The 14,000-nt window shown below is 46.8% G+C and overlaps 1 protein-coding gene across 1 annotated transcript in view; it reads right to left on the bottom strand.

Moving 5' to 3' along the window:
- TMEM132C (transmembrane protein 132C) overlaps positions 1-14,000 on the bottom strand; it is a 262,406-nt gene that overhangs the window by 74,137 nt on the left and 174,269 nt on the right. Inside the window, exon 4 of the mRNA XM_007189674.2 lies at positions 1,685-1,868. Within this exon, the coding sequence (XP_007189736.2) occupies positions 1,685-1,868 (184 nt within the window). The remainder of the gene's footprint in view (positions 1-1,684; positions 1,869-14,000) is intronic.

Raw genomic sequence — 14,000 nt, 5'->3', positions numbered from 1 at the left:
CCCCAGGCCTGGCCGTTCAGAGCACCACATCCTTTTGGCTTCCGTGACCGGCTTCCCAGGTTAGACGCGTGACCCAAGCCAAGCCAATCAATTCCAATCAGAGCCAGTCCTAGGAGTTTTCTTGGGCGACTGGCAATGATCTTTCACTCTTTTCCTGCTGGATGTGATGCTGTGACTATGTCAGCATGGCACTGCCGGGGGCCACTTTGGGGACAGAGCCTCCTAGACAGTGACTCTAGCCAAGAGGAGCACAGAGCTGAGGGGGGAGGAGAAGCCACCTTCCGTGATGACGTCATTTGCACACCTGCATCCTTGGTACTCAACCGGTGCTCTGCTGTCTCTGTCTAGAGGCATCGGCATAACTCAGGAGCTTTAAAAAATACCCAACACAGACCTCCTAAATGAGAACCTGCATCTGAGAAGAATCGTCAGGTGACCTATGTGAACATTAACATTTGAGAAACACTTTTCTAGACTTTTTAAGTTATGTGAGCTGGTTACTTCTCATCGTGCTTAAGCCAGTTTGAGTTGGGTTTTCTGTCACATGGAACTCAAAGACTTCTAATTGATGTATTTCTTAACCTGGTGTCAATGAAGCCTGCTTATTCCAAAGCTGAACAGAAGTTAGTTTTAGAATATCCATGCCAGGCTCCATGTCTATGAAGGCGAATTCTGGCAAAGACCATTGGAGCTATACTTCAGGACACTCTTCCAGTGCCTCTGAAACGCCATCCTCTATGTATCTCCATAAGGGGGACTTAACACTTGTGCACAAGCATGGTCCTGGAGAATAGTCCCAGGGCTTGGTAGATGTGGGTGAGTGACCACAGGATAGAGTTACAGTCTAGCCCCTTATCATCTTCTTCTTTTCTCAGTTCCAGCTGCATGGGGTCTAGCTAGAAGTTGGTAACACGGGTTTGTGTATACTCTATTTGTGTTGTGTTCGACTTGTGTCAATCATATGTTGACTTACTGTGTAGTGAGGCAGAGACTGGGGTAGTCATCCAACTTTTCCTCTGCACCCATGTTTCCCAGCCCTCTTGAAATCTGACGGGGCCACGGAACTCCTTCTGCCCAAGGATTTGTGTGTGAAGGTGTCACATGTAATTTGTAGGCCATTGCTTAGAAGAGCTTGCATGTCACTCTGACTGTTCCTCTGTCTTTGCCACCAAGAAGGCCACATGTTCCTGATGTTCTAGCTCCAAGATGATGACGTATCCATCAGTCTAGATCCCTGAGGGACTGCCTGGAACAGAGGCCCCTACCATCTAAACCACGTGACATAAGCAAGAACAACGTAGATTGCATTAGGCACCTAAGATTTGGGGGTTGTTTGTAGCAGCAACATACCATACCCATCTTAATAGACATAGTGGCCTAAAGCTTCCTTATAAGAAAGGAACAGAAATAAAAAGAACTGGAGTAGACTTCAAGAAGAAAAAGTAAGTAAATACTATAAATTTGGCAAATGTCATGAAGCTGGTATGAAAATAGCTGAAGTTGAGACAGGCTGGATTAACGACGATAGCAACTTCCAAGGACTAGGAAGAGGCGAAACTGTGAATGCAAACATCCCATGAAACAACTGCAGCAAACATCCTGGGAAAGAGAGGAGGGACACCAGGGTACGATCAGACAGCTGAACACACGATCACACGCGCATGCATGATCACGCCGGTCTTACCATGGCCAAGGGCACGATGCCAACCAGGTCTTTCTGGCTGATGAAGATCTCAGACACGGCGATGTCTGTGGTCCCCCTCCGCGGGTATTCCACCTGCCAGGTGATGGGCTGACTCCCTGACAGGCTGCTGAAGCTGGCGATTTCAAAGTTCATCTGCACAACCTCATTGAACAAACTGCTGCTTCTGGAAGAGAGCAGAGGAAAATAGGTTTAGGCTGACTTTGTTCGGTGGAAGGACCTTTCAATCCCTTTGCCCCGCTCTCCTCACAATTATAACTAGAATGTACGGACAAAGGAAATGCCTTTCAGGCATAGCACCTGGGACTTGGCACCAACTACAATTTAGGGACCTGAGCGGGTGGGATGGAATAGCACCCACACGTTAAGGATGTGGGAGAAGGATCTTCAACACTGAGCATCAGTGTATGTATTGATGAGTCTCTTGGATTGATTTTGACCAGCTCTTCAGACAGTGAGTTAATCCAGTTTGCCTCACCCTGGCACCATGAACCTGGATGACCCTGGAACTAAATGGACCCCCTTCAAGTTCAGTGTCGTTCGTGTGGCAGATATTGTAAGGAGCTAAATCAACGTCTTTCAACCCCTTCCGACCTTATCCTCCTACAGAGGCTGAGAAGCATAAAACTACCTTTCTAGACTCCCTTGCAGCTACCTGCAGGCTTAAAGCCAAGTTTCCACTTGTCAGAGCCACTCTACTGGTACTTAGATGTAGAAGTGGGTTATCAAGTGGCAGCGGGGAAGGAAATTAGGATTTTTCTGACAAGCATCATGGTCCTGGTTCTTCCGGGGCAGCTGTGGTGGTTCTGCCATCCAGGCCCCTGTATGATCATGCCAAGTGATGTTTCCAGTGCAAAGGTCCACTGCAGAGTTGGTCATTTTTCTTGTCTGTGTTTCTTCCCTGTCTGCCTTGTCCCTGGCTGTGTAGTAAACACATTCGATTCAACGGCTCTCCTAGAGATTCTTGGAATTGTCCAGCATCCTTTAAGGAAAACTCTTCTGTTTAGGAGGACTAGCTAGCTAAAGGGACTGATGTCTGCAACTAAGAAATCTGACCAATATCCTGTATCTGAAGTGGGTTCATGTATTACGTATTTTTTAGCAAGCTTGCCCCAGCAATTCTGATGCTTTGGGAATGACCGACAGTCCAAACATGTCATTTTTCGGATGACAAAACGAAAGCCCAGGAAGGGAAAATTGCTTGTTCTCAACCACATAGCTAGTTAGTGGCAGAAGCAAGCTGAATGTAGCCTCTCCCATTTCCCAGCCCTGTGCTCTCGACGGCATTCTCCTCTAATTTAGTTGGGGGTCGAGTATGAAATTACAAGACACCAAGCAAGTTTCCCTAGAACAGAGATGGGCAAACTGTGGTCTGTCAGCCAAATGCAGCCTGCTATCTGTTTTATGTAAACAGTCTCATTGGACCACAGCCCTGCCCGCTTGTTTATGTTTTGTCTCTGGCTGTTTTCGTGTTACATACAAGAATATGGCTGAGTAATTATGTCAGGTAACGTAACACCTGCAAAGCCTAAAGTATTCACTAACTGGACCTTTACTGAAAACGCTTGCCAGCCCTTGTTTTAGGAGGTCAGAGAAGGGAAAATGGGAGAAGCTTTCTGGAACTACTGAATCAAAAGAATCAATATTGGTGGAGACAGCAAGGAAGGGCATTCCAGGCATACAGCTGGTTTTGTAGGGTTGGCCAGGGGATCTTGAAGCCAGGCTGAGGTGCCCCCAATGCTCTTTGCCTGTAGGCTAAATATTAAGTAAGTGGTGGGCCAACAGTTAACACTCTCTCAGCTGGCAGCTTCTGGGAAGGCCACCTGATGTCAGGTGAATTGAGGGGGATTTTCCACAGCACATGAAGAAAGAAATACCAAAGATGTTAACACTGCATCCCAAGCATGTGCTGGTACCACTGTGAAGAGTCACGGAGAAACTGTTCCCTTTGCTGCGGGTGATCGTCAGTTCAAGATGCACTCACTCAATCTTCAGGTCTTGCCCAGTAGCCAGAACGCTAATTTCTCACTCTGTTACCCTCAGGCCCGTTCAGAGGCTGGGGCGGGATGTAACAGCAAGGTCGCTGCACCAGCCAAAGCACCGGGACTCATGAATCTTCCTTCTGGTACTCCGGGCTGAAAGTGGAGCCCAGAGGATAGCGATTTATGACATGCTGCATATCCCTCTGGGAGGGAAAACGAATTCAGCGTCTGGAACCTCAAGCCATGGTCTGTGCAAGCTCAAGCGTGAATTATTTGTCTTGGCAAATGAGGGAGACGTGTCTGGAATCTGGAGTGTTTCCAAACTAAGACTTCTTGGTCCAGCAGCTAAGGCCTGCAGGGATCGGGGTCTGCGCAACTCAACTTCCGGACATCCTTCCTGCATGCTCTGGCCAGCCTCTCCCTCCACTAAGGTAAAGACTTCCCTCATTTCAGGGGGTTTAATCTTACCCTCTCAGGAGTAACACCCTCCCTTGGTATCTCCTTATCTGCAGCAGAGCTGGCTACGTGGCTGTGCTTGCTGGAGACATAGCTGTTGGTTATCTGACTCTATTCAACAAAGAATTCACTTTCCTTAGTACTGCACGTGGCAAAAATCCAGTTATCCAAAGATCCCATCGTGGCCCCTAAAGGATGCCTATACTGAGAATAATGCTAGAGATTTTACAATGTGCCTTCGACCTACCCCCATCTTTGAGGTGGGAGACTCCTGCCCTAAAGACAGTGCAGTGTGGCGATTTCCAAACTGTGGTCCGTGGGACCCCTAGTGCACCCAGGGGGTGTGTGACAGTGCTGGCTTTGGGGCTGGAACTGGTCCTTGATACACCCCTTTCCTCCATCTCACTCCTGCTGCAGCAAAAGCAGATCCAGTGTTACATGTTGTGAATATTGGGCATCCAAGAAGTATTTTATTAAAGAATGAAAAAGAAAGGAAGTGGTAAAGGGCAGGAGAGAGGTTAGTGGGTAGAACCAAGAAGAGGACCCGTGACTCTTTCAAGGGAACACAGCCAGTGTCATGACTCATTTGCTGTCACCTTCCAAGCAGACCTGCTGAGCTCAAGTCCTGGCATCACCCGTTACCGGCTGGGTTACTTTGGGCAGCTCTGCCCTCTTTTCCCTAGTTGCCAAGTGGGAACTCGACTCCTTCCTATTTCATGGAGTTGATACGAGGATTAAATAAATGATCACATATGTCTCAGACACTTAGAACAGAACTTGGCATGACCAAAGGTTAATAAATGTGAGCTCTTCCTGTTTTTAGCAGGACTTGACACTGTGTTCATTCTCTGTGACTTTAGATTTGGTCTAAAGCCACCTCTTAAACATGCCCCTTTAGGGCTGGTCCAGGAGCTCCTGGAGAACAAGCCAGAGTATAGATGCCAATTCCCTGCTGTTCATCATGAACTGGGATCTGTTCAGATTTGTATACAGTGCATTTACTTGGTAGCTGTTCCTGTCAGACACAATACCATGGTATGATACATTATGCTAGCAGATGGGGACCAAGAAAAGAAGACACCTGTCTGCAATTCTGTCTGTGGCCAGTGCTTCCCTACTCTCTCTGAGCCAACTGAAATCTTTGTTAAGCCTTTGCCTTGAAGGGACCAAGAACCCTCCATGCCAGCCTATATGGGGCTTGTGATATCTTTGGAGTAATAAATAGAGGAATTTAAACACTTGAGTGACTCCAGAGAGAACCCAAGAACCACTACTTGCTAAATCAATAGTGTAGATTTATTGCAGTTAACTCTCGAAAGAAATTTTCAAAATTGGCTTTAAAAAAGCTCTTACCCAAAAGCAAATAAATTCCCCCAATAGTCACAATAAAGTTTGGACTTTGGAAACCCAATTTATCAAACCTCTTAGGTGTTGCACTCCATCTCGTAAGAAAATGAAGTCTCGGTGTATCTTAAGAAGCCAAAAGGGCTTTACCTCCCCACTGTGGAGTGTAAGGGATTTCAGCTCCCAAGTCAGACACTGATGACAGCCTACTGCCTGCAGAAAGAAATGAGACTAACAAAATGAAGAAATCAACCTTATAATAGGGAAGCAGCTCCAAGAGAACAGAATAATTTGGCCCAGGCATCGTTTGATTCATTTTACTTCATGTGTATTTCATGAAGGCAAAGGACACACACGTCTCCTCTGGGAAAGGCTTTATTAGATAGTCCCACTGACCCCACCATCCACAGGAATGCCCTGATGATCTCTGGGAGCTCTCCACGGGGCTGCAGCGTTATCAGTTTGAGCTGCAAGTTGCAAGCAACAGAAAACACCTTGAGCTGCCCGATAAAGAAAAGGGAACTTAACACATGCCTCAAAATTACTAGGAAGTGTGGAGAAAAAGACATGGAGAATAGGCGGGAGCAAAGGAAAGTTGGACAAAACCAGTTCTAGACGGGACACCACTGCTGATGCCAAAACGAATTTTCTACTGTCCTTGATGCTTTGCACCACTGATCCCACATTCAAAGTGCTGAGCGGGGATATCTGATTGGCTGAGCTGAGCTAACATCCCCTAATCCAATATGTCAGGACAGTGAGAAAGGATCTGGTCTGTTACTGAGAGAGTCATCTCTTCCATTCCTGCTCTCTGTAATTAACATGCAGGGCAGAATTCAGGATGCAGGATAACGGTGAAGGGCAGAGGAAGGAGAAAAGCCTTTGAAGGTTGCCTTGCCTCCAGACACACTTGGACTAGATTGAGCTCAGACTTAATTTTTTTTTCCCTTCTCGCTATCCCAGTCTCCAAAGCCTAAAAATCTATAGGAGCAGGTAAATGTGGAAGGATGAGGAAAGAGAGTACTTTACGCAAATCATATTGATGCCAATGACATTGCTTCAAAGGTGAATTGCAACCCTTAAGGAAGTAACCTGAGCCTTCCCTTTCCACAAAGCGGGGACTCTCAACCTTGGCTGGATGTTATGATCACCTGGGGAGACGAAAAAAAAAAACAAAAACAACTATCGATACCTGGGTCTACCCTGGACCAATGGAATCAGCATCTCAAGAGGTGTCACTCAGATATTAGTATTTTTAAAGCTCAGGTGATTTTTTTTTGATGTTAAATAACTTTATTCAAAAGACTTTTAGAGCTTAGGAAAAAAATTCAGTCAAGTTATTACATTTCAGTTTCTTAAATCTGAAATATGTATTTTTCAGAATAATCCTGTGAGATAAGAAATTGATGACTGTTCATTCTGTAAGCTAAAAAACATATATTATGTCTTATTTACCTTGCCTACTGAACTATGCGGCTTATCAGATGTAAAAGTGAGTCCACAACATGGCACTTTTATGATCTGTCTCCTAAAATTCCACCCCAGGCTGCTTATATCCCTTATGAATGCAGTTGATTCGTTCTTTCGTCTGGTTACATGGCAAACAACACTCAAAAGCTCAGGTGATTTTAATGTGTGGCCAAGGTCGAACATTACTGCTATACCAAAAAAGGCTCTCTCTGTGTGATCACCAAGCATTTTGCTTTTGAATGATGATTATTTTTTTGCTTTCTAGTGTCCATGCAGCAATTGTATTGGGTAGGCATTCCAACCACGGGCTCTGAAATAAGACACACTTGGGTGTGAATTCTGACTCTGCTCTCTAGTGGGGGTGTGATCTGGAGCAAGTTACTTAACCCATTCGTTCTCAATTTCGATGACTATCTGGAATTATTTGGTGGAGGGCTTTAACAAATTCTGAGGTCTGGGTCCCACACCAGGGATCTTCTTTCACTGGCCTGGAGTGGGACCTGGGACCTGGGATTCTTAAGGACTCCCCAGGTGATTCTAATATGCAGCAAAGTTGAAGAACCACTAACTTTACCTGTAGAAGAATCGGTTCCTTGATCTGTGATAAGCCACCCTTATGAGGCTGTTGGAAGGATATAAAGGTATAATATGTGGAAAGCTGAATGAATACAAAAACAACTATTCATCAAGTGGTAGCTCTGGCTACAGTATTTTTCCTGTTCAGTAACCTGGCAGGACTTGGACATCTTTGTCCTCCTAAGGCCGTGTGTCCTGGGATTTGCTGAACACAGCAGGTGGGGAGAAACAAGACCTTACCCAAGGTCCCTGGATCCTGATCTAAGCATCCCTCCCAGGCAGGGTGTGCCTGCAGCTCTGACCCTGAATTTGACTAGACCAGGTCCTGTCACTTATTTTCCTTTCTTCCGCATGGTGGATGGGTGTGCGCACATGTTTTCTGAGTCAAAGCTCTGGATACGAGCCTCACATTTACCCTCGAGACATTACTCATGTTACTCATGCTTTCAATACCTCAGTTTACTCATCTCTGAAATGGGGATATATGTTCTGCTCTTGCAGGGTCTTGTGCATATTTAGGGAGATAAATGTACATGCTTAACTCACTCTAGGAGCCTGGCACATAGCTGCGCAAATTGTTGACAGCTAATACAATTAATAAAAGAAATGGGTAGATGAGATGGACCACAGGTAAGCTGAACAAAACCGTGGATCAAGTGGAGCTCTTGATGGTGGGGAGTAAGTGCATGGAAGGTTCCGGTCCTTCTAGACGCCTCCTGTGTCAAAGTCCCCCACGATGGCTCCAGGGAACCCTTGGCCACACAGTTGAAGGCTCAGTTGTGGTCCTGCGTTACTGCTGGCTTCTGTTTACCTGGCAGTAGAGCCTGTGGCTTACATGGACCCAACATATGAGGAATGTGTGATACGTTAATTCTCAAGCTGCTGAAATTTTAGCTAAATTAGGTCACAGTTTAGGAAATGCAGCTGCTAAGAGGGCCTCAGAGATGCAGGTGGAGACAGCCTGGTCCCACATACCACCCAGCAGGCTCTTCAGAACGTGGTTGGCTTCCTGGTGCTGCCACGGTGGTCCCTTCTCCAGAGGGAAAGCATTGAGTTCATCCCTCAGATCCAACTGGATCATGAAGATGCCCAGATGCAACATCATGTGGAGAGAGTGAGGCCCAGCCATCCCGGCTCCAAACTATTGTACCAGATAAATACAGCTCCGTAAGAGTGCCTAGGAAAAACCAACAGAGGGATTGCCCAGAACATTCCCATTTATTGAGAAATAATAGTTATTTGAAGATCGCAAGCTTGGGACAGTTTGTTACACAGCAATGGATAAAAGATGATGTCTCTGACTGATACAAGTCTTTCACTTGATTCCTAAGGGATCTTAGAGTCTCCCATGCACTTTGCCAGCAGGATATGGCAGAAGTCTAATAGGATTATCTCAAGATGCCAGGGGCAGGGAGGGCGTGAGAGGGAGCTCACTCCACTGCCCAGTCTCCTAAGGTCTGAGTGGTATAGGAAAGCAATGGAATTTTCACCTAGTTCCAGGGAAGGCTACTGAAGTTAGTCTCCTGCAGTCTTTCTCTTGCAGGGAAAGACGTCATGGATGGTGCACTCAGAGACCAGGTAGAAACATGGAAACCTCATGAACATCAGCACTGAACCATGACCACACCTTAGCACTGGATGACATCCCTGTGGATGAGCCATGAGCCAGAGTATCTGAAGACCCAAGGTCCCTCCAACCCCCATCCAAAGCTATCATCCTTCCCACCTGGGTCAATTTTGAAGAAAATGGGGCAGAGCTCGAAAGACTGAATCAACCGAGTTTAAACCTGAAATGCCTTAGCAAACTTGAAATCAACTAGATTAACTTTTCCGCTACCAAGTAGAATGAGGGCTTAAGGCAGACCTTGAAAGCAATGACAGATAAAGGAACAGAGCTGTATATATATGGTCTGCACACTGGATTTGTGGGTTGGAAACACACCCACGACATTTGTTAGTGGAAGCTGAACGAACATGGCAGAGCAAGTGTTTTTTGAGGGGCCGTTCTGAGCCTGGCCCCGGAATTAGCAATGCTTTCATCTCCCAGTTCCTGATAATACGATGTCCCTGTCTCCACTATTGCACCAGTGTCCTTCTCTACCATTTTCTCCCTAGTTTATTCTACTCAAAACCACCAAGCTTCCCTCTACCTCACTGCCTTTGCACTTGCTTCACCCCCAGACATCACTGCGGTTCACCCATCACTACATTCACCCTGTTACCCACGGCTCAGCCAGCCACTTTATCCACATCATCACACGACACATTATACATTTATAGGCATTGGGTCGTTCGCCATCTGCCCCCTCCCCTTTTTCTCCCCTGAGAGCTCCATGAGAGCAAGGACGCTGTAGTGTTCACTGTGATATTCTCGTGATACGTCACAGCGCCGACCCTCGGGAGATGCTCAGTAAATATTTGTCGAATGAATAATGAATGAGTGATACGCCAGGAGCCGGGTCCCCTGATATTCACATCCTTCTTTCCTTCCACTAGTCAGGTTAATATTCATTTCGGCTCAAAAAGGGAGAAGGAGTTCCCCGCTCGGTTGGACAGGAGGGCGGATGCAGCCTTTGAAGCTATCAGCCTTTCCAGAAGGGTTGAACTCCGTCCAAGGGAGAAGCGAAAAGCAGAGCCCACTGGAGATCTTCCAGGAAAGACATGCCCCAAGGTCCACTACTAAAACTTCGCCTTTTCCAAATATCACAGAAGACAGAAACTGGATCTGCTCCAAAGCTTGCTATTGAATTTTAAGCCTGCTGAGCACCACTAAATACATAATGAAGAGGCTGAATTAACTATGCAAAAGTATAATTTACAGTTAATGTCTGTAATTGATGAGTTGAGGGTCTCTGCAGCAGCACGAACCACTAAGACTAAAAGGACCAGAGGGGATAAAGGGAAGTTTTACTCTAAAATAGAAAACAGAAGCGAGCTCTGCTCAGCACCCACCATTCATCCATCCATCAAGCACTTACCAAGCCCCTGTTTTGTGCCAGGCGTGCGCTTTGGTACTTGAGATACAGAAGTGAAGGCACTGTGGCCCACAGTGGGTCACAGACCTCCACCAGAATTCCCACCGCTTGTGATTAGTTTCCCATTTATTTGGCTAAAAACACGGGGAGGAGACTGACCAGAGTGAATGCAGATGCAGCATGTCCTGGGGCTGCTTTGCTCTGGTCCCCTGGTCCCCTCTGCAGCATCCAGCTGCCCTGGCGTCTTCCAAGCCGGGGGCGGGGTTCTGCCTGAGTTGAGAAAGCAGTCTAATTCTGGCTCTACCACTTCTCTCTGGATTTGGGGGTCCATGCCATCCTCATCCTGGGGGAATTTACACTGGCAATCTCTGTCCTCAACCCCAGCTGCACGACAGAATAACTTGTCGTGCAAAGCACCAATGCTTTTTCAGAAACACTTTCCTCTCTTCCCTTCAGATTCAGCTGGTCTATGGTGGGCCGGATGTCATTATTTTTTTTTTCTGATAAAGCTTCCGAGGGTATCCCCTTGTGAAGCCAGGGTTAAGAAGAACTGTTTTTCCGGGGGTTGGGGGAGGGCAATTGGATAAATGTAGTCAACAAACTTCCAGTTATAAATAAATACTAGGATGTGATGTACAGCGTGATAAAGATTAAGAACACTGCTGCATGTTATAAATGAAAGTTGTTCAAAAAGTAAACCCTAAGAGTTCTCATCAAGGAATATATATATATATATTTCTGTTTCTTCAATGTTGTATCTCTATGACATGATGGATGTTCAGTAAACCTATTGTGGGCATCGTTTCATGATGTATGTAAGTCAAATCATTATGTTGTACACCCTAAACTTCTACAGGGCTGGATGTCAATTATATATATCCCAATAAAACTGGGGAAAAAAGAGAACTGCTTCTTATTCTTCGTTTAAGGGAATGATTTCAAATACAGAGACCTTATTCTTGCACCAAACTCAGCAGCACCAAGACGACAGCCCCATCCAGAGCATAAATGCAGAGGCAGGCTCTGGCATCCAGGCCCTTCATCTCTGTGTCGGGTTCCCCAGTGCTGTGGGAAGCTCCACCCACCAGACCCTAGAAAGCATCAGTTTTCTGGATGCTGCTTGTACTGTGGTCAGCAGTCAGAAAACTGAGCCTGCCCCAGGTAGTTCTGTAGACGAGATTTAATTTTAGTTACAAAGGCTTTGGAGGGGCGGAGAGGGCACACGGGATGGCGAGGGAACCAGAGATTATCAATGGGAAAAAAGATGCTCCTCCAGGGTCAAGGGACAAAGGGCGGGGCTGGTGACCCCAGGAGCTAGGTCACTGGGGGAGAGCTGCAGTCAAGAGCTGCCCCTTGGGAAAAGAGCCAAGAAGACGTAGGACCCACTGCCTGAGACACCATCTGAAGCAGAGAGGGCAGCAAATACCCTGACTTCTTTCCCCCATCCTATTTCAATCTCTCACCAGCGCCTCCCACTGGCTAAACATCACCATAATTCAGCTGCTGAGGGATCCTGGCAAACACAGTTTGGAGCGACCGACCACAGAGCAAGGCAATGGCAGGGAACAGACTTGAGACCAAATCGGCAAACAGCGGGCGCACACTCCCAGCACGATTTCCACACAAACACCACCCGCCCCACGTGCAGCGGGGGGTCCACACACCGTCTGGCTCTGCCAGGAACGCAACGTCCACGATCATCCGCCAGACGCTTAACGAGCACCCACTACAAGCCTGGATACGAAGACCATCAAGTGCAAGCCCTGAAATCAGGATAACTCAGCCAAGAGGGTGAGAAAAGGCTTCCCTAAAACGGGGACTTCTGAGCTCAGACCTGAACTCTGAGTGGATGTAAGCCAGAGGAAAAAAGAGGCAAGGGAATTCAGGAAGAGGGGTTGTCGTGGGTGGAGATCTTTTGAGGACCCAAAGACGACCAGCTGGAGGTCAATGAGCCTGGTTATAGACACGTCCTAACATCCGGGCAGCAAGCTTGAGGCTGGAAAGGGCAGTGCGGGGCCGGCACTCGGTGTCGCTGATTGGTGCTGGGGGTGGTGATCAGGGTCTTTCATACTCATCCCTCTAACATTTTAAAAAACAGTTAAAAACTGTCAGGTTGACATTTTCTCTTAAAGGAAAAACAAACAAACAAACACACCAGGAAGGCATCATGTTGAGTGGATGTACTTGGGGGGGGGCAGCTGTGCCCCTTGGCTCAGCCCCCAGCTGGGTCTCAAGAGAGCTGGAGACCCCGTGTGGGAGCTGAGACTGGACAGCAGTCAGGCCAAGACCCTGGAGCACGGTGGAGCTTTACCTGAAGGACTTGGGGTGCTACTGGCGTAAAAGCGTTCATTAGACTTGCATTCGAGAAAGACCCCTCTGGCTTCCGTGGGCAGAGCGGCTCAGGGGGGGCAGCGAGGGGGTGGACGGATAACCTCAGAGGAGAGTCAGGGCGGCTGGACCGGGGGGCAGCATGGCGTGGGGAGCCAGCAGGTAGGGAGCGAGGAACCCATCAGTACTTTCGATGGAGTGGATGGGGCAGATTGGAGAGAGAAGGGTCAACGTGATTCAGCATCAGTAGCCCCTCTTTAGCGTCTTCTTTGGCCACTTAGAAGGTGGATTGAAAGGAGGAACACGCTGCTTGATACTGAGGGTTCTAGTTCTTCAAACAGGCTTTATTGCTTATATTCTCATCCTTGGGTCATTGGTCTTTCCCATTGGGGTAAGTGGTACCAACATCCCCCCAGCCTTGAAGCCCAACAGCTAAAAACAAGGATTGATTTCTCTCTCTCCCCACCTTCCCTCCCCCTACCCACTCCTTCAGCCAGCCCTGTTGGCTCTGCCTCCAAATCTCTCTCTCTTTTTTGCCGTTTTATTTTATTTTTTTCACCAAATCATTTTTTAAATTTTATATTGGAATGTAGTTGGTTGACAATGTCATGTTAGTTTCAGGTGTACAGCCAAGTGAATCAGTTATACGTATACATATATCTCTTCTTTTTCAGATTCTTTTCTCACATAGGTCATTACAGAGTATTGAGCAGAGCTCCCTGTGCTATACAGTAGGTCCTTGTTGGTTATCTATTTTATATATAGTAGTGTGTGTATGTTAATCCCAACCTCCTAATTTATCCCTCTCCCCACCTCTCCCCTTTGGTAAACACAAGTTTGTTTTCTAAGTCTGTGGGTCTGTTTCTGTTTTGTGCAACATGGATGGACCTAGAGATGATCATACTAAGTGAAGTAAGTCAGACAGAGAAAGAAGAATATCATATGATATCACTTACATGTGGAATCTAAAAAAAAAATGATACAAATGAATTTACTTACAAATATATCTTGAGTCAGTTTACTTCTCTCTTTTTACTGTGACCTTCGGAATCCAAGCCCTCTTCATCCTTCTCCTGGACCACTGGGGTTGCCTGTTCTCCCAGATTCTACTCTTCTCTCTCTACCATCTATCCTCTTCCCAGGAGTCAGAGGGGGTCTTTGCATAAT

Source organism: Balaenoptera acutorostrata, chromosome 13, assembly GCF_949987535.1.
Source record: "Balaenoptera acutorostrata chromosome 13, mBalAcu1.1, whole genome shotgun sequence".
Classification (NCBI taxonomy): domain Eukaryota; kingdom Metazoa; phylum Chordata; class Mammalia; order Artiodactyla; family Balaenopteridae; genus Balaenoptera; species Balaenoptera acutorostrata.
The sequence above is the reverse complement of the archived record's forward strand: the minus strand, read 5'-3'. Positions and strand labels throughout refer to the sequence as shown.